Here is a 23,536-nt window from a genome sequence, read left to right as displayed (position 1 = left end):
AGTCGTGTTCAACTCAAGAGTGGAAAGCCAGGGAGGAGGGGAAAAGGGAGGAATGAACAAGCCACAGCCACTAGAGGACGTGGGAGCCGCCCACGTGGTGAGGATGCTCACTGCCTACTTAGAAGGGCAGAGTGGAAACCAAGCCCGTCTGCACTCTCACCACGCACACTCGGCAGCACAAGAGGAAGGGCTTCACCCTGAGATAGGTCATGAATATACCAGAGTGAGGCGGAGTCTTATTTTGTTCTTTTTTTAGTTCTTGAACAATTCTTTCTGCTGCTCAGTCCTCCCGGCACTTGCTCCCACCCTTTCTCGGCCAGCTTGCTTCCTAACTTGGCGCACTCGGATTACATGGCAGATGATGGGCTGTCATCTCCCTTGGGTACACAGACTGAAGCTCTGATGGCCATACATCTGAGCACCATGGCTCAGACACACCGGGGACAAATTTAACTTCAGGAGAAAAGCGGTGAATTCCTGGAGCACCATGTCACTCTAGGCTTTTGTCCCAAGCTTGAGATCATTTTGCTTTTGTTTCTTTGCCTTCCAACTTCATCCAACCAGCAAATATTTATACTCTACGTGATGCAAGACGACCAATGGAACGTTCATTCAGCCTGCATTCTCTTCCCTACTTCAGACTGAAAAATGAAAGGCTCCAATGCCCTGAACCGCAATCACCTGCTTTGTTCTGCCCAGGGGAGAGGGCGGGGAAGAGAACAGGCATGATACCTGGAAAACCTGGACTAGAACAGCACTTTCAGAGACCTGGCTGAGAGTCAGGCGCTGCTACTGGCGTGCTGTTGGTATCCGCTAGCACACGAGAAGGGAACTTGAGCAGGCTGCCCGGTGTTCACTCACTCATTCATTCACTGCGTACTGCGTATGTCTACCATGCTAATTATCATACTAAATATGTAGACTCTAAAGATCAAGTAGTGTTCCGTCAGAGAATCACATTCCACTGAGGGGAGACAGACAAAAACCAACGTACTACATGAGAAGTTCCATGAAGGAGGAAAGCGCAGGATGAGAAGGGAAGCCGGAGCAGAGGTGCCCAGCTCAGCCCAAGGAAGGATTAGAAGTAGTTTCCTGGAGGAAGCCGTGCCTTACGTATTGATGGATGAACAGCATTAGCAGGTGGAGAAGATGGGAAGAATATTTCAGGTGAAGGTTCAAACTGTGTGGCCTGATTTCAGAACTGCAAGGTCAAGGATAACTGGGGTTGAGTATTAGGGGAATCATCAGTCAGATTACAGAAGCGGTCAGATTATAGAAACCCTTTGGCAATGTTGCGTGGCCTCAAAGTGTTTTCCTGGGGGTGATAAGGGACCAATGATGGATGTTCCACAAGGCGGGGAGGCAAGACCAGATTTGCATGCAGGAAGGACCGTTCTGGAAGCCACATGGGGAAAGACAGGGCAGGGACGCCAGTGAGGAGGCTGCGGAGGCAATCCAGGTATGCAGTGATCTGTGCTAGACGAACAGAGTGGCTGTGGCTGCGGGGAAGCTTCCAGAATAATCAGGCAGTGGATGCCAGGCCTTGGCAGAGGTGGTGGAGTGAGGGAGTGGGAGGGGTCTAGGCTGAGCCCAGGCTGGGGCAGTGGGGTGGAAGGACAGAACTCGCTCATCGCACTGTGTCCAGGGAGTCCACGTTTTGCGGATGGACTGTGGGGATGCCAGGAGCATCCCTTTCCCCACCCTGGGATCCTCAGGAGCACCCCCTGGCACTTCTCTTCTCCTTCACCTTTCATCTCAGTGGTGGCTACCACCCCACTGCCCTCACACACCCCTCGGCTGGGCCCTTGGGAATCTCACCAGATGCAGGGATTGTAAGGACGGGGCTCTCTTCACTTTGGGGGTGCCAGTGTGTGAAGCCGGGCCAGGCGCCGGGGGCTGCAGCTGATCCATGCTATAGCTGCGGGACTTGCCCATCTTGGGCCGCGTGCCCTGACTCAGCGCCGAGAAGAACTTCTTCAGCCCCAGGGCAGAGGCGATGCCTCCGCTGCTTTTCTTGTTCTTGTCAGAAGCAGCGGCGGAAGGCAGGCTGGGGCCCACATTGACCCCAGACAAGGCACTGAAATGCAAAGGTGGATGTGAGGTGGGTGGGAGAGGGCTGGGGGAGGCAAGAACCTTAGGGTCCTGTGGGGCCCAGGTGGGCCAGCACCCCAGCCTCAAGGAGGAGGTGACAGCCAGGCTGCAGACAGAAAGGCCGAGTGGACTTCTGAAGGAGCCTCTGCTTGGGCAGCAGAGAAGACCCTCAGGGTCACAGCCAACTATGGGTTCCCCAGTCATCTGTTCACCAGTGATTCCTCAGAACCTCTCAAGGCTTCCTGCCAGCATTGGCATGTGGCAAATAACGAGGGTATGGGATAAACCAGATGGACAAGACCCTTCCACTTGGGAGCTTATGAACAACAGGCTAGTAAACGAGGGAGAAGCCCTCTGAGTGACCGATGAGCAGGGTGAAGCAGAGGGTGACAAGGTGGCTGGGGAAGGCCTCTCTCACAAGACGACACTTAAACAGAGGGCTGAATGGCAGGAAGGAGTCAATCTTGCCCAGCCTGGAGGTGAGAATTCCAGGGCTAGGGAGCAGCTGAAACCACAGGACTACACAGGAAGAGACTCGCTGTGTGGTGGGTTCGAGAACATAACGGGGCCAGGCCTGTAGGACTTTGACGTAATGAGGAAAGAGGGATCAGCAGGGATCTACAGGTGAGCGAAGCTGAATTATGTTGAGTGCTATGTCAGGGTAAGGGGTTTGCATTAGGGTAAGGTAAGTGAAGGCGATGGCACCCCACTCCAGTCCTCTTGCCTGGAAAATCCCATGGACGGAGGAGCCTGGTAGGCTGTAGTCCATGGGGTCGCGAAGAGTAGGACACGACTGAGTGACTTCCCTTTCACTTTTCACTTTCATGCATTGGAGAAGGAAATAGTAACCCACTCCAGTGTTCTTGCCTGGAGAATCCCAGGGACGGGGGAGCCTGGTGGGCTGCTGTCTATGGGGTCACACAGAGTCGGACACGACTAAAGTGACTTAGCAGCAGTAGCAGCAAGGTAAGTGAAAGGATAAACCACTGGGGTTTCAGTCAGAGAAATGACATCACTTAGTTAAGGTTTTCAAAAAACACTTCAGACCATTGAGTGGAGAAGGAATTGAAAGGGCAAGAGGAAGGCAGAGAGCAGAGAGGGAATGTTAGGTTTGCACAGAAAGAAGGAACACGCTGAGACCAGGAGAACGCCATGCAGGTGGCTGCAGGGGCCAGAGAGGATGTGCCAGTGGATGAGGGTGGGAGGGAATGGGGAGGAGGCAGCCAAGACGGCGGGGTGCGAACACCGTGGGGATGGCGGTGTGCTGTGTGTTTGCCCGGGGGAAGCAGCTTTCATCACAGGAGAGATCAAGAGTTCCACTAGGCCTTTCAGGCACCCTAGTGGGGATGTCGGGGGAACTGGGTGCACAAATCCGGAGTTCTGGGGCACACACGGGGCAGGAGGTGGCGATCTGGCTGCAGTCACATGTGAAGCCCTGGGCCACGTCACCAGGGATGATATGTAGTGGAGAAAGGAGAACCCGGCCAGAGGACCAGCTCACCAAGGTTCGGCAGCCCCAGAGTAAGGACTCACAGCCTCGGGACTGAAGGAGAGCGTGGAACCATGAGTGGCAGGCTGTTTCCCGCCCCAGGGTCAGGAGCAAGTCCTCTGACAGAGAGCCCATCCTGGGAGCACCTGGAGGGCTGGGGCTATATGCACAGCTGTGCCCAGCACAGCACCTGCAGCTTGAGGCCGTTCGGGGAAAGCTTGGGGAATGAATAAGCACGCACACTAGACTGGACAGGGCAGGGAACGGAGTGCTGGGGTGCCATGCTTGCACCTAATCTAGAAGCCTCCAAGGATCTGGGAGTAGTTAACTTATCCTGCTGCCACTCTGGGGGGCTCCTTCCCCACCCAGCACCCCAACCCCCAACCTCCCAAGTCAGGCCTGTCACTCGCGTCACTTACCGGGATGACACGTGCCCTACAGAACTCGGCTCTGTCCTCCGCAGGCCTCCTTCTGCTTCCTGGCTGGACTTGGGCTCCTCTGAGGCCGGGGAGAAGGTGATGCCCACGGAGCTGATGGTGCCAACAGCTGCTGAGGCAAGACAGCCCTGGAGTCCTCTTACAACAACCACAGCATTCCTCCCGTGGCACTGATCCACCCCCACAGGTCATGGGGGCGAGGGGGGCAGTCCTAGCGACAGAGGCAGGAGAGCCAGAGGAAGATGCAGGGAAGCGGGAGCCCCACGAGAGCCATGGAGGCGGTGGTGAGACCCACACGCAGCAGGGAGGGGGTCCTGTCTCCCTGGGCTGAAGCCCATCACCCCCAGCATAGCGCCTGGTATGCAGCAGATGAGAAATAAACACCTGTGAAATGAAGGGCTGGACTTCCCTGGTGGTACAGTGGATAGGAGTCTGCCTGCCAAAGCAGGGGACACAGGTTCAACCCTGGGTCTGGGAAGATTCCACATGCCACAGAGCAGTTAAAGCTCATGTGCCTGAACTACTGAGCCCGCATGCTGCAACTTCTGAAGCCCATGTGCTAGAGCCAGTGCTTGGCGACAAGAAAAGCCATCGCCATGAGAAGCCTGTGCATAGCAACCAAGAGTAGCCCCCACTTGCTGCAGCTAGAGAAAGCCCACATGCAGCAGCGAAGACCCAGCACAACCAAAAATAAAAATAAATAAATAATTTTTAATAAGTGAAAGGCTGCTTATAAGTCATGTCCCTCCTGTATCAAGAGGTATTATGAAAGGACTTGTGGACCCAGTGGGGGAAACAAAGAGTAGGACGAATGGACAAAGTAGCATCAACATATATACACTACCTGTTTTATGTGTAAAACATAGCTGATGAGAAATTGCTATATAACACAGGGAGCTCAGCCTGGCACTCTGTGATGACCTAGAGGGGTGGGATCAGGGTCTTGGAGGAGGCTCAAGAGGAAGGGGATATATGTATAATTATGGCTGATTTGCACCGCTGTATGGCAGAAACCAAGGGCTTCCCTGGTAACTCAGCGATAAAGAATCCACTGGCAATGCAGGAGACACGGGTTCCATCCTCGGGACAGGAAGATCCCCTGGAGGAGGGCAGGGCAACCCACTCTAGCATTCTTGCCTGGAGAATCCCATGGACAGAGAAGCCTGGTGGGTTACAGTCCATGGGGTCGCAAAAGAATCAGACACAACTTAGCGACTAAACCAACAACAACAACAATGGAAGAATCCAACACAACATTGTAAATCGATTTTCCTCCCATGAAAGAAAAGAGAGGGACATCTATGGCAGCGGGTGGAGGGGGGAGGGGATTTGTGTTCCTGGGACAAGACCCACAATCTGGTTGGCTGTGAAATCTAACAGCTAAACGACAGCCACCACGCCTAGAGCATCTGTGATATGCTAGGCAAGAGTTAAACCCTCTACGGAGATGATTGCCTGAGCTCCTAGGAGATGGGTTCTAATGATATCCTCAGGTTAGAGGGGAGAACTGGAGACAGAGGGGTGATGTGAAGAGCCCAGGACCTCATGGTGAATGAGAGGAGGAGCCTCACCTGGCCCTCTGCTCCAGCAGGTGAAAGCCAGGCTGGCCAGAAAGGTCAGCAACTCTCAAAATAAGAGCCCCACAGGAAGTGGGTAGGAGCAGCCAGCCTAGAGCCCACCCAAGGGAGGAAAACCACACTTGAGCACAGGGCAGGCGGGAACTCAGGGTGGGGCCTGCTTCCTCAAGCTTCCTGTGAGTACGAGAGGGATAGGGCAGCGTTGGCTCCCCATATGCAGTGGAGGGGTGGTGGCACCCCCGAGGTGGGGCGGGCACTGGGCACCGGCATCCTCCGTAAGGTCAGCACGGCCTGTCACCTCTCTGGCCTCTCCCCCCTCACTGTTCCCAAGCCCTGGATTCCTCCCGAGCCATCACAGCACCAGGGCTGCCAGAGCCACGGGCACGTGAAGGCAAGGCTGCTACCTCTGCCTAAGAGTGGGTGGCCGAGTTGCTCACTTCAGATCACAGCATCAGGGAAGTTCACGATTTGCCCACGACATGAGGACCCCTTCCAAGGGCAGAGGGGACACCCTCTGGCCTTCAGCAGCCTTGCCTGCTGAAACCTACCAGTGTGCCCAGTAGGCTTGGGGCTCTAGGAGGGCTCGAGCACCAGAGAACAACCCCAGCACTCCTTGTAGGAGCTCTGCTTACTGATCACTGTGTCATCCGGACAACACACCTGCTTGGCCGCCAAGGGTCTCAGGAGGTAGACTCCTGCTGAATTAATTCACTTATGCATCCCCTGCAGGGCCTAGGATGGTGCCTGGCCTGTAACGGGTGCTCAAACTGTATTGAATAAATGAGTGTATGAAGTGACGATGTTGAAGGGGAGGGACCTTAGCTGTGGGATTATCTGGCATTTGCTGCTCTAAGCAAGTAGTAAATCCTGGAGCTGCTGCCTCTTTCTGCTCTGTTGGTAGTAAAATTCCCTCAAAGCCCAGGCCTCCCACAGCCACAGAGCTTGGAGCTCCTTTAGCATCCCTACCACCGCCTCCCCAGGAGGAGTTGGCTAATCTGCCTCCAGGCTGATGTCGAATCCTGCACCCGCTCACAGACCCTGCCAACTTCCCCAACATCTGCCAGGCTCTGGGAGCTGCTAGGAGCAATGCACAGCTCTGTCATCTATTAAGATGAACAGTTAAGTGCCTGGTGGGCCACAAACCCAGCCTGTGATCTCTGGGCTAGCACCACCCTAGCCCCCCGGCCATCCCTTACCATCTCTGCGGTCCTCCAGCGGTGCTGCGGGCTCCTGGCTTCGGGCACCTGTCTCCCCCACGAGCATGGCTCCTTCCCAGGGCTCCTGCAGCCCCTGGGGCATGCTGCTGTTGCAGTTGTTGGTGGACAGGGCCCGCAGGGGGTGCCTGCTGTGGGGACTGTGGGGCTGTGGCTGTGGCGAGGTGAGCTCACAGGTCCTGGGAACTGCGCTTCTGGAAGCAGGCAGGGGGCTGTCCATGGGCCCTCCCTGGTTGCCCAGCCTGCGAAACCCAGCCAGGGCTGCCTTCCTGTGAGACACGGGTGAGGTGGTTTTCTTTGAAGAGGGAGGGGTTGGCACCCAGCCGTCAGGGCAGAGGGAAGCAGTCGGCTGTCGGGCCTGGTGGTGGGCAGAGGGCTCTGTGCAGCTCTGTTGCGGGCAGTCAGTTCCCAGAGACTCCTGGCTTTCTATAACCGGGCCTTGTCTGCCTGGCCCCGAGGACCCCAGCTTCATGGGAGAGGCAATGGTATAGGCTGTCCGAAAATCCCTGGGGTGAGCCCAGTGATTTTCCAGCCCTGGTCCGGACTGCCACGGGGACCCGGGGAAAGCCCTCTTCAAGTCCTGGACAGGAGGCTTAGACAAAGCATCTTCTCTGGGGAGCAGAGCCCCTGCCGTCGTCTGGCCCGCGCCTTCTGTCACCTCATCTGACACCTCCAGGAGCTCCAGCCCAGGCAGGTCGTGTGAGGCCTGAGGGCTCCCGGGCGGCTCCATCTCAGCCTTGCGCAACCACCTGTGGCCTCCCCGAGGCCTGGAGGCCCGTAGGCGGGTCTTGCTGGGCTGAGAGGTCCCGGCCTCCTCACTGTCGGTCCGGCAGCTGTCGGAGGTGTCGGTGCTGTCCAGGGCCGAGTCCGCCTCCTCTGGAAGCGCCTGCTCCCCGATGTGCGTCTCCCGGATCCACTCGGTGTGGAGCCGGGGCTCGGCGGCGGAGAGGAGGACACTCAGGCCCTGAGAGCTGAGGGGCTGCGCCGACGCCCCCTCCCTCCCGCAGGCGGGTTCGCGCTCCCGGAGGACCCTCGGGTCGGGGGCGATGCAGTGGCCACAGGCTCGGCACCTCCTCTCGCTGCCCCCAGCGGGCGGCGGCGCCGAGAGGCCCCCGGGCTGCAGCCCACCCAGCAAAGGGTGCAGAGCGCCCGCGCCCGCGTCCCGGCGCCGGCAGCCCGCCTGGATGTAGTCCGCGAGGTCGGGCTTGGAGCGCAGGGGGCCCTGGTCCGCCATGCTGAGCACCTGCCGCTGACGTTGCTGCAGCCGCTCCAGGTAGCGGGACTCAGCGTCCCGGGCGGACTCATCCTCAAAGCGGACGTGGGACGGGGAGGTGCCCCGCTTCGGCCACTGCCCGCTGCTGGACTCCCCGCTGGAGGAGTCGCTCGTGTTCCCATTCTGGAGGTTGTCTCGGCAGGCAATGGTCACCCTCGGGTCCAGGGCTGGGCTTTTCCGCCCATCTCTGATGGGCAGGCAGGAGGAGAGAGGTCATGAGCAGGAGGAGGAGAGGAAGGTACAAGCCTCCTCCCTGGGCACTAACCCGTCCACCCTGGGGCCCCGTCCTGCACAGCGCTCAGGCAAAACTACAACCCAAAGTTGCCCAAATCAGGTTCCTCAGGAGTCCAGCAGCAAAGCAGAAAAGCTTACAGGCCCATCCCCATCCTGAACACAGTGCTGAACAAAATGAATACGACCTTCTCTACTTTCCGCTTTGCCTCTGTTGCCTGCCTCCGTCTGAGTTAAGATGAAACGCTGTTAAACGGAGGACTGTAGGAAAGAATACCGAAGTCCTGGTGTGTGTTTAGAAGTCAGTCTGGCCATCACGGGCATCTGGTGAACTGTGATGAATTGTGGCAGTCCTGCATTAGTTATAAAGGTCTAATGGGAAGAGCAGATGTTTCCATGGAGACCATGTGGGACCTGCCGTCGAGTTTCTAAGCATTCCTCCTCTCCGGATTCACTCAGGGTTCCTAAGCATCTTGCTGGGACAAAATTTAGACAGAGTAACACTAGTGTTTCTCCTTGGTCTCGCCATCTCGTCTGTTCCAGCGCTGCCTCCTGTATCTGCCCCTCCCCAGCCCCTCTCACACGCTCTGTCCCAAAACACTGTGACAACAATAACTAGGCTAGGAAGAGTCCTCACATTCTGTCGTCAGCCTTTGCTCCGAGAGACACTGTAGCTGGTGGTCAAGTCCTGCTCAGATCAGGAAAACACCTGCACAAATCTCATACCAGGCCCCCCGGAGCCAGGTGAGTTTCAGATTCCTGTGTAAATGGACCCTACAGGCCCTTGTCCACCAGAGGCCACCTAAGTAAGGACCATGCTTCTCCCTGCCTTTCCCAGCAGCACCTCGCCACCAATCTACTGATGAGCAGCTGGGACTCACATCCTTTCCTGCTTTTATCACTCACCCTGGACCCCTGCAGTGGCCTCCTATTCATTGGTCCTCCTGGATCTCAGCTTCATTGTATCATCTCTCAAGAGGGCACAGGATCAAGTTCTCAGTCTTTGGGGTAAAGACACAGGCCTTCCACATTCCTCTCTGCCTTCCTTTCCAGCTGTGGCCCACTTGCAAGGCCTCCAGGCTTCTCACCCCATTTATCTTATGCAACTCTCCTGCCACTGTTTCCTAGACTCTTTCTTCTTAACCTGTCTGCCTTTGATTACCAGTCATGAAATCATACCTGTGTATAGATGCCATGTGTAATGTTTAATTTTATGTGTCAGCTTGGCTGGGCCATGGTGCCCAGGTCTTGATGTTTTTGTGAAGGTTTTTTTTTTGGATAAGATTAACATTTAAACTGTGCTGTGCTTAGTCATCACCTGTGTCCAGCTCTTTGTGACTTAATGGACTGCAGCCGCCAGGCTCTTCTGTCCATGGAATTCTCCAGGCATGAATACTGGAGTGGTTTAGCATTTCCTTCTCCAGGGGGATCTTCCCAACCTAGGGATCAAACCCAGGTCTCCTGCATTGCAGGTGGATTCATTACCATCTGAACCACAAGGGAAGCCCAAGAATACTAGAGTGGGTAGACTATTCCTTCACGCAGGGATCTTCCTGACCCAGGAATCGAACTGAAGTCTCCTGCATTATAGACAGATTCTTTACCAGCTGAGCTACCAGGGAAGCCGACTTAAACTGGTAGACTGCAAACAAAGTTGATCATGGTATGGTGGACCTCATCTAATCAGTGGAAGGTCTGAATAGAACAAAGACTGCTCTTCCCTGAGCAAGAAGGACTTCTGCCCGCTGACTGCCTTTGGATTTGAGTAGCAACTCTTGCCTGGGTCTCAAGCCAGCCAACCTACTCTGCAGAATTTGGACTTACCAAGTTTCCTAGGTACCATGAGCCAATTTTTTAGAATAAAATTTTTTCTCTCTATACGCACACATTATGTTGGTTCATTCTCTGGAGAACCCTGACTGATACAGCTTGATGCTGTCTCCTCCTCTGACTACCCATGCCACCCATTTGTCATCAAAGACTCAGGAGACGTCAGGGTTGGAAGGGACTAGCACGACCAAGTGACCCCTACTTGTTTCCACGAAGGAGAGGGCACACAAGACCAGTTTCCGGACGGACCAGCACCTGAACAGCTGGGAAAGGCAAGCTGCAGGGAGTTTTTCTCTCTTAGAAGGAGCCATGAATATGGAACTAGTCTTTGACCATCGTCATGGTCAGGTTCTGACTGGAGACAGGGGCTTGGATTTTAGAGACCTGTTACTTCTTTCCTGCTATGTCCTCTTATATGCTGGCAAAGTAATGCTCAAAATTCTCCAAGCTAGGCTTCAACAGTATGTGAACCGAGAAATTCCAGATGTTCAAGCTGGATTCAGAAAAGGCAGAGGAACCAGAGATTAAATTGTCAACATCCGTTGGATCATCATAAAAAGCAAAAGAATTCCAGAAAAACATCTAACTTCTGTTTCACTCACTACGCTAAAGCCTTTGACGGTGTGGATCACAACAAACTGGAAAATTCTTAAAGAGATGGGAATACCAGACCACCTTACCTGCCTCCTGTGAAACCTGTATGCAGGTCAAGAAGCAACAGTTAGAACCGGACATGAAACAACGGACTGGTTCCAAATTGGGGAAGGAGTACGTCAAGGCTGTATATTGTCACACTACTTATTTAACTTACATGCAGAGTACATCATGCAAAATGCCAGACTGGATGAAGCATAAGCTGGAATCAAGATTGTAGGGAGAAATATCAATAACCTCAGATATGCCAATGACGCCATCCTTATGACAGAAAGCAAAGAGGAACTAAAGAGGCTCTTGATGAAAGTGAAAGAGGAGAGTGAAAAAGTTGGCTTAAAACTCAACATCCAAAAAACTAAGATCATGGCATCCGGTCCCATCACTTCACGGCAAATAGATGGGGAAACAGTGGAAACATTGAGAGACTTTATTTTCTTGGGCTCCAAAATCACTGCAGATGGTGACTGCAGCCATGAAATTAAAAGATGCTTGCTTGTTGGAACAAAAGCTATAACAAACCTAGACAGCATATTAAAAAGCTGAGACATTACTTTCCCAACAAAGGCTGTCTCTAGTCAAAGCTATGGTTTTCCCAGTAGTCTTGTATGGATGTGAGAGCTGGACTGTGAAGAAAGCTGAGCAGTGAAGAATTGATGCTTTTCAACTGTGGTGTTGGAGAAGACTTAAGAGTCCCTCGGACTGCAAGGAGATCCAACCAATCCATCCTAAAGAAAATCAGTCCTGAATATTCAGTGGAAGGAGTGATGCTGAATCTGAAATTCCAATACTTTGGCCACTTGATGCCAAGAACTGTCTCATTTGAAAATACCCTGATGCTGGGAAAGATTGAGGGCGGGAGAAGACGGGGACAACAGAGGATGAGATGGTTGGATGGCATCACTGACTTGATGGACATGAGTTTGAGCAAGCTCCAGGAGTTGGTGATGGACAGAGAAGCCTGGCAAGGTGTAGTCCATGGGGTCATAAAGAGTCGGACAAGACTGAGTGACTGAACTGAACTGAACTACTTTTGAATTACTGGGAACAGTACCCATGCAGTTATCTATGCTGGCATACTTTATGTGTTGTTACTGCTTTTAGTCCTCAAAGGCACTTACCAAGGCTTCCCTAACTATACCCTCCTCCTAGCACAACTCGTTCAAGCTTGTCTTGATACTCCAACAACTTATTATAAATGAAACGTATGTGAGTGATTGGCTGATTTTCTTATCCTTCCTCTAATTGGATGCTTCAGCGATTCTGGAGGAAAGATGTCAGTGCTCTCAAAAAGGCTGCCTTCACATGAGTTCCTTCTTCACCAAATTTACAGCTACCCAACAGAAAGACAGGTGTGGTTTGCAATTAAAAGGAAAGGAGTTCAATGTGGACACAGCACGGGTCAGGTCGCTAGTGGGAAGCCGCTGTATAGCACAAGGGGTTCAACTTGGTGCTCTGTGATGACCTAGAGGGGTGGGATGGGGGCGCGGTGGGAGGAGATATAGTATACATATAGCTGATCCACTTTGTTAACACAACACTATAAAGCAATTATACTCCAATAAAAATTTTTTTAAAAGGAGGTCAGACAATGGCAGGAAGAAACCATCCATGCTTAACAATTACTGTTAAAATATGCCAACCAGTGGGGAGAGTGGCCACTGAACTGGTTGACTTCCTTAACTATACATGGCATTGACTAGTCTGGACAGTACATCCTTCCAGGCTGTGCTTTCTGTATGCATAAATGGCCTTGCCTGCCTTACTCAGGTGGACATGTGCTCACCTGGGCCCTGAGGGTATCCTGACCATTCCAATTCATCCCCTTCCTGGGTGCCTCGACAGCCAGGCTGCTGACTAATCTCAAGACCCTGATGGGAAGTATGGTCTGGATCACAGATGGCGTGGAGTATGGCACATAGATGCTACCCTTGGGGGTCCTGGGGTTGCCTGAGATGTCAGAGTTAAATTGTCCAAGACTGATTCCCTGCAAAGCTCCATAGGAAACAGCTACAGCTGAGAGCTTATTCCCTCACTTGTGCCATGTCAGCTCACTACAACCTCAAATCTTGGACCTGGGGCCTCTGGTCACACCAAGAGAGGGGCTGGTGCTCACCCAGCCATGAATGCTGAGCCAGCACAATAAAGCTACAGCCAAGGTCCTGCTGTGTCACACTGCATTGTACCTTATCCCCCACTTCACACCAAGGAGTGGGTGCTGCTGCCGCTGCTGCTAAGTCGCTTCAGTCGTGTCCGACTCTGTGCGACCCCATAGATGGCAGCCTACCAGGCTCCCCCGTCCCTGGAATTCTCCAGGCAAGAACACTGGAGTGGGTTGCCATTTCCTTCTCCAAGGAGTGGGTGAGTACTTCCTAAACCAAGGATGCTGAGAAGTGCCACGGTGCGAGTTCTGGGGCCCCCCTGAAGCCTGACGCTAGGTGTTCCCTAGGTGGTTACACTGCCCTGGATGCGGCGGGCAGGGGCAGCCTGCCCACCTGCCACCAACCCCGACTCCAGCATTTTCCCCAATTGGCGCTGCTCCAGGATGATTTAAAAAAAAAAAAAAAGAACCACTGCTAAGCAAGTGGATCTGCCTGCTTTGAGATCTAAGCAGATTCTGACACAGTCAGTCATCCTGTTTCCTGGAATCCACATGCAAAAAGGGCCATCTTTTCCATCAGGCACAATAGCCACGGTACCTGGGAACCACAATTCTCCTGGGGCCCATAAAAATGTTTTAGTTTCTTTTAAAGTCAAAAGAGAATACATAAATACACTTTTAAGTCAAAGAAAACATTCTCAGATATAATATTAATATATTTACCTTTTAGCCAGCATGGTCATAAAATTTAAATTTTAACTTTGTTTATGGGGAAAGGCTTCCCAGGTGGCTGAGTGGTAAAGAATCCGCCTGCCAGTGCAGGAGATCCAGGAGACATGGGTTTGATCCCTGGGTCGGGAAGATCCCCTCGAAAAAGAAATGGCAACACACTCGGGTATTCTTGCCTGGGAAATCCCATGGACAGAGGAGCCTAGTGGGCTACAGTCCATGGGGTCGCAAAGCACCAGACACGACTGAACACGCACACAGGTAGTATGGAGGAAGGAGTCACGAAGGCCAGAGTGCCTAGGGCCCCCCAGAGTCACTGTGGGCCTGCCTTTGGAGAGGGCTGTGTGGCTGAGATGTAAAGCTCCTGGGTAGAATCACCCCTGGTGAGGAGGTGCAGCGTCTCTCTCTGCTCGTCTCAGCATGGCCAGGAAGTGCCTCTGACCCCCCTTCTGGCGACCGTTCTCTTGAAGTGACTGTGAGGTGCTGCAGCCCTTGGCGCCCAGGATAAGGACCCCATCTGCAACTGCATCTCTTGAGCCTGACAGGACCTGAGAAGGCGCGGTGAGACAATCCCTCTGGTGGGCTCACTGGCAGTGTGGGGCTCCTGGGTCAGGTGTCCAGAGCATTCCTGCCCAGAAAGGAAGGCTCTAGCCAGAGAAACAGCACCATCTCACCCTCTAGAAACAAGAGCAGCCCCGCTGAGCAGCTCTGCCCCTGCTGCACGGGCAGGGTGCCCTGGTTTGCCAGGCCTGCCCAGTGCAGGAGAGGCCCGCCAGACACTCAGCACGCCAGCTTAGATACAACACCCCACACCAGGCCCTGGGGGCAAGGCCCTGCTCTGCTGACAGCATATGGGCTGTACTTTCTAAGAGGAAAAACACTCAGTTGTAGAGGTGGTATATTCCTAATCTAGGAAGGAACTCCAGGTCCTCTCAGCCACATCAACGACCTTAGACTTTACAGTCAAGCTGGTGAACTCAGTCATCCTGGAATTCGTGCCAAAGGTAGAAATCATATTTTTGTTCTAAAAGAAGAAATGGAGGGGCTTCCCTGGTGGTCCAATGATGAAGGTTGTGCTTCCAATTCAGGGGTTGGGGCGTATGTTCCAATTCTGGTCAGGGAACCAAAATCCCACATGCTATACAGCAGCACACCCAAAACAAATAAGATAAAATTCTCAAATACCGCCTTCATTAAGAAGAAGAAATGGAGAGATGCAGAACAGCTTAATCCCATGAGGTATGCTGCTGCGTGATTGCTCAGTCGTGTCTGACTTTTTGAGACCCCATGGACTGTAGCCCACCAGGCTCCTCTGTCCGTGGAATTTTCCAAGCCAGAATACTAGAGTGGGGTGCCATTTCCTTCTCCAGGGAATCTTCCCAACCCAAGGAGCAAACCCATGTCTCTTGCGTCTCCTGCATTGGCAGGCAGATCCTTTACCACTAGCACTACCTGTGAAGCCCCAGTCACATACCTTCAACTCAGTTACTGAATCCCAGAGGTCCCCACCAGCTGTGCTGGGACCAGGGCATAAAGGTATGGCAAAGGTCTTAGAGACGAGGGCAGAGCGAATAAGGCACTCCAGCAGCAAGCAAACAGCGACCTTGTCAACATGAGGCACTACTGACGCCTCCACAACCATCCCTCTCCGAGAGGATCCTGTCTGCTCAGACGCTGGTGCCCAATGGCCTCTGTGCGGAGGCCCCTCTACCACAGTGCTGTCCTAGCCACACAAGCTCCAGGCAGCCCGACCCGGCCCCTGACACAGGACGCCAGCACTTACGGCGTCCCCTCCCAGGCCCTGCCTCTGGTGGGTGTGCTCTGCCCTCCTGGGATCAGGAACACCAACCCAGGCGCGCCTGTCTCCCCAGTAGCAAGAGCTTGCACTTCCAAGAGCTCTCCATTTCTACACTGATTCGCTTCCAGAAAATGCAGCTGCGGCTGGCCCCCTCTTCACCTCCTGCAAAAGCCTGTCTGTTCAGGATGGCCCCAGCCATCTCCAGCTAGACCTGAGATAAAGAAGACCTTCTGGGGGCTGCTGTGCCTGTCTGTCCCGCTCTTCCGTCAGCTTTCATCAGGCTGCTCTTTGGAACAAGTGATGTCTCTGGGCTCGGGGGTTGGAGGGGGTGGAGGAGGGACTCCTGCATCTAATGAGGCCCCAGGCCTGTGTGGCATCGCCACGTTAGCTCAGCATGGCTCTCCAGGGTGATCTGACAAGCGTAACCTTTAGAAGCATCTGCAGCAAGCCATCTGGCGTTGATTTTTCAGCTATACCCTCTGAGGATTCACCAGTGCTGCCAAGTCAAAGTAATTCTTTTCTGGACACAGCAGCTGCTAAAGTGGGTCACCTTGCATTTCAATTGCATTTCTACTGCTGGAGAAGAGCCTGGTGAGAGGGAACCTACTTTAAGGTTAGTGGCTGGGGTTGTCGTGAGCTGTTGATGAGATTTGGGGAAGAGGAAGTGTCCCAAGGTACATTTACATCATCCAGTCTCCTTTGCAGATTTTTGTTGTTATCGTTCAGTCGCTCAGTCATGTCTGATGCTCTGTGACCCCATGGAATGCAGCACTCCAGGCCTCCCTGTCCTTCACCACCTCCCAGAGTTTGCTCAAACTTATGTTATTGAGTCAGTGATGCCATCCAACCATCTCATCCTCTGTTGCCCCCTTCTCCTCCTGCCTTCAATCTTTCCCAGCATCAGGGTCTTTGAATCTGCTCTTCGCATTAGGTGGCCAAATTATTGGAGCTTTAGCTTCAGCATCAGTCCTTCCAATGAATATTCAGGGTTGATTTCCTTTAGGATTGACTGGTTTGATCTCCTTGCAGTCCAAGGGACTCTCAAGAATCTTGCCTGTTTTGCAGCTACCCAACTCAACCTTAGTACCTGAAGAAAGTGGAACAGGAGGGCTCCATGGAAGTCTAAGGCTCTGGGCCACATATACATGCAGAGAAGAACAGTCAGGATGCTTCAAAGGAGGCACTGCCATTCCTAATTAGTGTCCTCCAGCCAGAAGAAACAAGGCACAAAATGCAGAGATAAAAGGGGAGCTACTTGGGGACCTCTCACCCGGATTTAGGGTCTCCTGAGCCCCTCCCCTAGAGGTCACCATGACACTGACCCAGAAGCAAGCCGAAGCCCTCTGCTCTTGCTGAAGTCAGTCTCAAAGGTGTCCGGAAGGTCCTCAGCCTTTAATAAGCCAGCTCAGCATCCCCATCAAAGAGCATGGCGTCCAGTTCCGCCAAGAATCCTCGCTCCCTCTAGTACCCACTGCGTCAAAGAAGCCACAGGCCTGGTCAGCCACAGATGGTTCTGCTGGGGCCTGGGGCATTTGGACCTGAGCTGGCAGCCTCACTGCAGGTCAGGGGCACCCTCCAGCTCCACCTGTAAGTGATTCCTTAGGGCGCGCAGTACACGGAACAGGCGCAGAGATGGGGATGGGATGTCATGCAAGGTGCATCTACCTGTGTGGAGTGCTGAACGTCCTTGAACTTGTCCTTTTCTCATCTCTCCATCCCTGACGAGCTCACCTCCCTCATGGCCCCACCACTGTGAGATCGGGATGATGTCTACATCTGCAGTCTGACCTCTGTCCTCCTCCTCAGCTCCTGTATCCAACTGCCTGATAAGCATCTCCAGTGGGTGTTCCGTGGACAGTCCCTCCCAGGCTTAATCCTGCACCGAGGGTTCACTGAACCTCCAGACACCAAGTCAGAACCCTGGGCTCCATCCTGGATGCCCCCCTTCTCAGGCTCCCCTCATCCAGTTGGTTCCATGATTCAGTCAGAGGTAACACTTGTAGGATAGTCACTACATGCCAGGGGCTGTTCTAAACACTTTCTATGAACTCACAGAACCCTCACAATAACCCTGAAAGACAGGGTCTGGTATAATTCCCATTGTGCAGAGGAGCAAACCAAGGCACAGGGGCTTCCCCAAGAGCACACAGCTCGGAAGTGGCAGAGCCAGAACTCAGCGGTCCACTTCCAGTCTTAACCACTTCTCTGCTGCCTCATTAAGCCTGTTGCTCTGGCTCTGGGCAACCTTGCATCTCCACCCTCTCCTCCCATCACCACACACTGTCCCCCTAGTCCCCCAGATCCAACCGTCCCTGCAGCCAAAGCAGCTTTGCTGGAATGCAAAGGTGACGGTGCTACCCAGTTGCTTGAAATCCTTTGGTGGCTCCTAGCTATTAAAGGAGGCTTCCAAATTGCCCATCAGTCCTGGAGGCCTCCATGACTGCCTCCACTGGGCCGTCTGGCCCAACTCCTGAGAATACTGCTTCTGTTCAGTTTCTCCCCGGGGATGCTCACCCCTGCCTCCCTCAGCTGCCCAGTAAATATCTGTTTCTCCTTCAAGCTCCAGCTTAGAAGCCACCTCCTCCAAGCCTCCCCTTCCTTTCCAGGTGGAGTTACAGTAGACTTCCAGCCCTACACACACGTCTTTCCTCTCCACACCACAGTCCACAGAACTGTACTGACCCACCTGCTGGTCTTTCTCCCTGGAGACTGTCTCCCCCAGGGAGACTCGGGTTATGTTCCCTAATATGCCATCAGTAGGCTCTCAGCGAAGACGTACTAACTGACTAAAAGCATGAAAGCGATGCCTGACACGGGAAAAGCTCCCACACGGACAAGCAGGGAGGAGTGAGCGCTGGCATTTTGGCTGGATCCCATCTCTTCTCCTGCCGCAGCCCATACCGGCCGGCCTGGCCCGGGCCCCACTCACCGGCTGCACAGGGCAAGGGTGGGCACGATGTCGTGGCTGGCACGGACAGGCCGGGTCCTGGCCTTCATGCGGGCTCTCTGCAGCAGATGCTTGGCTTCTTCATGCCTGGGGCTCAGCACGGGCTGCGGCTTGGGACCGAAGGTCCTGCAGGGGGGCATGTGGGCCAGAGCGGGTGGGGGGAGGGATTAGAAGAAAATAACATGGATTAGGAGGGCTTTAACAGTGTCAAGCATGGCTGTGCCAGAAACAGCCCTGCATGGAAGCCTTCCTTGGCCAGCTCCCACACGGGAGGGCACCAGCCTAGGGCCTGGGGCCTGGGGCCGGGGGCCTGCTGACTCTGGAAGGGACTGGCCCACCCTGGACAGCTGCTCAGAGACCGGAGGCAGAGACCCCAGGAGGATCTAGAAAAGGGTAGGGGAGTCTCCAGATTACTCCATTGTTCTTCCCTGGGCAGACAGCAGGAGTTATCTGGGAGGAGGGGAAGGAAAGAGCCCAGGGCTGCTGGGCTGGGCCTGTGCCCAGCCAGATGGTCTCTACACGCATCACCTCCCTCTCTCCTTCTGTCTCTCGGCACCCACACACACCCACTCAAGCTCACAGCGCACCGTCCTGAGCTCTCACCGCAGACACAAGGCATCAGGGCCCTGCCCATCACCACTCTGCTCCTCTGAGAGAATGACATTTTTATAAGTCCTGGTGATTTCTGGCCTCAGTTCCAATCCTAACCCAACAGACATCAGGTCAGGGCCGAGAGGAACTAAGCTGGACCCACACCAAGTTAGCAAATGGCTCACTCCTCATCATAACAAGGGTCTGCTTCCAGCAGCCCTCACCACCTCCCAGTTGTGCTGCCTCCCCAGCCAGTCCAGAGCTGCCGAAAATGACAGCAGCCTTTTTTCAAAGCCATCTCCCGGTGACACAGCGGCAAGTCGCAGGGATAACAGCCGCCCCACAGCCTCCTGCTGACCGGAGGGCCCTCTCTGCAGCCAGGCGGGCCTGGGGGCAGGTGCGCTCTCTGCCTGACAGATGAGGGTGTTCCTGAGCAGAGAGGAACATGTGATGTGTCACTCAAGGTCGAACACCAAGTGAAGCAGAGCAGAAGACAGCCAGCTCCACTGCCTCCAGCATCCTTGCCGCATCCTCCTGCTCCTTCCCGCCCCGGGGTCCCAGAGCAGGCTGAGCCGGCATGTGGCTGAAGCCAGACTCACTCTCTGATGCGATGTCTGCACCCCCTGCAGCTGCCCTTGTCCTTCCTCACTGTCACATACGCTGGGCTGTCCCCACCAGGGAGGGTCTGCAGAAGGAGGACTTGGGCGGCTAGAGGCTCAAGCTGGCCTGCATCTCAGTCTGCAGACAGCCAAATCCCGGGCCTTCCCCAGCCCATATGTCACCTGGAGAAAGGGGCCTCGTCTTGACGGGGGACGGTACCAAGTCGTTTCCTAGGTGACGGATGATAGAGATGTGAGTGGAAAATGGCCCAACCCTGAGGCCTCTTTGGGACAACCTTGGACGAGCACTGGGCAGTCTATGATTTTTTTCTTTCTTTCTTTCTTTTTATTTTCCCATTATTTGCACCTAATCCTGCTTTGGGGCCAAGATTAAAACTAAGAACTGCCAGAATAAAGGCACCATCTGTGCCTATGGACCCTGGCAGGGCCCAGGCACGGTTCTGGAACCAGGAGGGCTTCCAGGAGAGAATGAAGAGTGAGCTCTCAAGGCCCGCTGCCCTGTGAGGCGAGGCAGCCCTCTGCACAGCTTCCCGAGCAGGCAGGGCCTCCAACGCACCGCTGAGAGCAGCTGTGCTCCCTGGGGCTCCGGCTCCGCCAGCAGAGATAATGAGGTTACCAGCCTGGAGCGACGCCTCTGCAGCCACGGGCCTCTGGCTGCCAGCCCATGCGCTCAGAGCCTTCCGGTGACAGCTGTGGCCGCCCGGCTGTCGGAGGGCATTTGTCACAAGACCTGGTGGGCAGCCGGGAGGGCTCCAGGCAGCTGGCCAGATGCTGTCAGGCACAGCCTCGCCCCAGGTTTCGAAGCCATTTTCCAGCTTTGCTGTTTTTTTCTTTCTGCTCCCTCTACTTGGAGCTGTTATTTATTTTTTTTCCTTTTCATCAGCTGCCCTGCTTTGGTTTCTGGCAGACAAAGCTGGTTTCTCCACTGATTAGAAAAGCAGGGTTTTTTGGAGGTGCGTGGAGGCATCCATGCAGGAACAAACTGAGCAGGGAGGAGAGAGGCAGCCACCTTCACAGACCGCGGCCAAGGTCAGGAGGGCAGCCGGCTCTTGGTCATGGTGCGCTCTGGAGTGGGCAGGCCTGACAGCCCTGTGGCTGGAAAGGGGTCTTTCTCCCCAGTGGCAGGGGGCAAGCAGGTGCAGCCCCATGAACCTGTCCTATTCTCACACCCACCTCGCCACCCCCCAACTTCGCTGGATTGTCCTGGTCCACCCGAGGCCACTGACCCAGCCAGCCAGACAGGTTCAGACTCCGTTATCTGAGGCAGACCCTCCACTGTCATGTGACCACAGCCCTGGAGCCAACTCCTTCCCATCGTGACTACAGCCCAAGGTCCCCACTCCCACGGTCCCTCTGCAGATCGCCTGGCAGGGCTGGGGCGGTCCCTGTGTGGCTCGGCAAAGACTTTCCACCTGAGCACAGACAGCTGTTGTCACTGCGTGAGAGCTCGCACACCTAGGGCTCGTGAGCTCAGCGGGTGGGGCACAGGGTCAAAGAGGCTGAGTGCTTCCCCCGGGCCTCAGTTTCCCCGTCTGTAAACAGCTGGAGTTGTACAGAGAGAGAATCCACGTTGCTATCTCATGAACCTACGTCTTAAGCCAGGAAGTCTGAAGTACCACAAGGCCAGGTGGGGAAACTTGAGGTCCTCTCCTAGGGGGCTCACAGATGCTTGGCCCTCAAGAAGCAGCAACACCTAAAAGAGCTAATTGTGGGGGAAAACGGGAGATCCACGTGAGTATCCTGGCCCTTCCAGCCGCCCTTCCAACCACAGCGTCCTAAGCTGACCCCAGGACAAAGAGCAGCGGGAAAGCCCCTCCCACTCTGGTCTCTCCATCTAAGCCCCGCTTCCTGGTAGAGAGGCCAGCTGAGCCCTGCCTGCAGCTCCCCTCCCAGCCAGGCATAGCCAGCTCAAGATCTCCAGTCAGGACAACCACCATTTCCTCCCAGTCAGAGAGGTCAGGGAGACAGAGCAGCCTCCTTCTGCAGCCATCATAATCCTGGATTAAAATAATAAGCTCCAGCCAGTCTGGCTTTAACCCTTTCATCCTAAGAACATGAATTAGGGAAACAATTTGGGATGGAAAGGAATCTGATATTTCCCAGAGTCCAGGATGCAGCAAGGAGAAGGAACATCTATTGTGACCAAAACACATCTTCACCTTTCTGCCTAGCAACTGTGCCATTTTTGCACATTAGAGAGCTTTCAGATGGCCACGAATAGAGTGTCCTTACTGTCACACTGTGCGCAGCCCCCCGAGTGAGGGCAGCAGTGGGCTCGGAACCTATTCTGGACCACGTGTTCCATGTGGGCAGGGGTCTGTGGGCTCACTGTTATAGACGCCTGCTTCCCAGGGCTGCAGGACATGGACAGAACAAACCCTACAGTGAAGGTTAGAAGTGTGTTTCCGGGACAGCCTGTTGTTGGTCCATCACCAAGTTCTGTCTAACTCTGAAACCCCATGGACCGCAGCACGCCAGGCTTCCCTGTCCCGCACTATCTCCCAGAGTCTGCCCAAATTCATGTCCACTGGGACAGGCTGCCCGGCCTCTCATCCTGGGCTGCCACTTACTAGCTGTGTCACCCTGGTAGCTTACTTAGGGGTTAAGGTTCGGCTTCCTCTTCTCCTAAAAAAGGGCTCAGTTGTTAAGTGAGACCGATCCCCTCAGAAGAGCTGAGCACAGAGCCAGGCACTTGATGAGAGTCAATCAATATCAGCATCTATTATCATCGCTGCTTTTATTATTTGCACCATTATTTTGTTAAGTTCCTCTCACCCCCTTGCTGAGCTTAAGATGGAATCCCTGAACGAGAACTAAAAGCACCTGCCAAAGAGATCCCCTGTCATCTTGGGGATGTCACACAAAGGCATGTTCAGAAGCGAGAGACTATTTTGAAGCTAGAGAGGGCTTGGTGGGTTTTGTTCTAGACCTTTGGAGCCCTGCACAGGGCTCAACAGAAAAGGCAATGTCCATCGAACAGGGAGCTGGAGGAGGCTATCTGGTAGCAGAAGGAAGCTGCTACCCAGAAAATAAATGGGCACCTCTCGAAATAGAAGGAGGACTGGCATCCTTAAGAATGGCACATATCCAGAGAAAACTATAATTTGAAAAGATAACGTGCACCCCTCTGTTCATTGCAACACTATTTACAACAGCCAAGACATGGAAGCAAACTAAACATCCATCAACAGAGGAACAGAAAGAGAAGATGGAGTATGTATATACAATGGAATACTACTCAGCCATAAAAAAGAATGAAATCATGCCATTTGCAGCAACAAGGATGGACCTAGAGATTATCACACTGAGATAAGTCAGAAAGAAAAAAAAAATACCCTATAATATAACTTACATGTGAAGTCTAAAACGTGACACAAATGAACCTACCTACAAAAGAGAAACAGAGTTACAGACACAGGAACAGACCTGTGGTCCTAAAAGAGCAGGTGGCGGGGGGAGGGAGGGACTGGGAGTTTGGGATCAGCAGATGCAAACAACCGTATATGGAAAGGATAAACAACAAGTTCCTACTGTGTAGCAAAGGGAACTGCATTCAATGTCCTATGATAAATTATAATGAAAGAGAAAATGAAAAAGAATATACGTATACGTATAACAATCACTCTGCTGTACCCAAGAAAGCAACCCAACACTGTAAATCAACTATACGTCAACAAAATAAAACAAATAAATAAAAACGGATGGCTGCGTGGGATACACCGCATTGAACCCCTTTGAAAAGATGTGTGTGAGGGTGTGCAGAGCTTCCCCAGGTCATCGACTCCTTAGGGAGAGCAAAGTGGTTCTGTCCTTGCCTTCTTGAAGAAGGAAAAGGAGAACAAATTCCTGTGGGCTGTCCCCTTGGTCAGCACCGCATGGGTGGAGGCAGGTGACCAAGACACCCCCAGGTAGGGAGACAGTGGCCTATTCCCCTCTGAAGACCATGGAGGAAGGCTT

At 53.8% G+C, this 23,536-nt stretch overlaps 1 protein-coding gene across 3 annotated transcripts in view; it reads right to left on the bottom strand.

Annotated features, from left to right (window-relative positions):
- The window catches only part of KIAA1614 (KIAA1614 ortholog), a 42,919-nt gene that overhangs the window by 9,191 nt on the left and 10,192 nt on the right, over nucleotides 1–23,536 (bottom strand). For 2 of the 3 annotated variants that reach the window (XM_055582864.1, XM_055582865.1), the window contains exons 4-7: nucleotides 18,351–18,494; nucleotides 6,791–8,268; nucleotides 4,000–4,126; nucleotides 1,819–2,077 (exon numbers count right to left, since the gene is read on the bottom strand). In XM_055582864.1, the coding sequence (XP_055438839.1) occupies nucleotides 1,819–2,077; nucleotides 4,000–4,126; nucleotides 6,791–8,268; nucleotides 18,351–18,494 (2,008 nt within the window). Of the gene's footprint in view, nucleotides 1–1,818; nucleotides 2,078–3,999; nucleotides 4,154–6,563; nucleotides 6,567–6,790; nucleotides 8,269–18,350; nucleotides 18,495–23,536 lie in introns of all 3 variants that reach the window. The other variant, XM_055582866.1, reaches the window with a different exon arrangement.

Source organism: Bubalus kerabau, chromosome 5 (genome assembly GCF_029407905.1).
Source record: "Bubalus kerabau isolate K-KA32 ecotype Philippines breed swamp buffalo chromosome 5, PCC_UOA_SB_1v2, whole genome shotgun sequence".
Taxonomy (NCBI): domain Eukaryota; kingdom Metazoa; phylum Chordata; class Mammalia; order Artiodactyla; family Bovidae; genus Bubalus; species Bubalus kerabau.
This window is presented reverse-complemented; position numbering and strand designations above follow the sequence as displayed.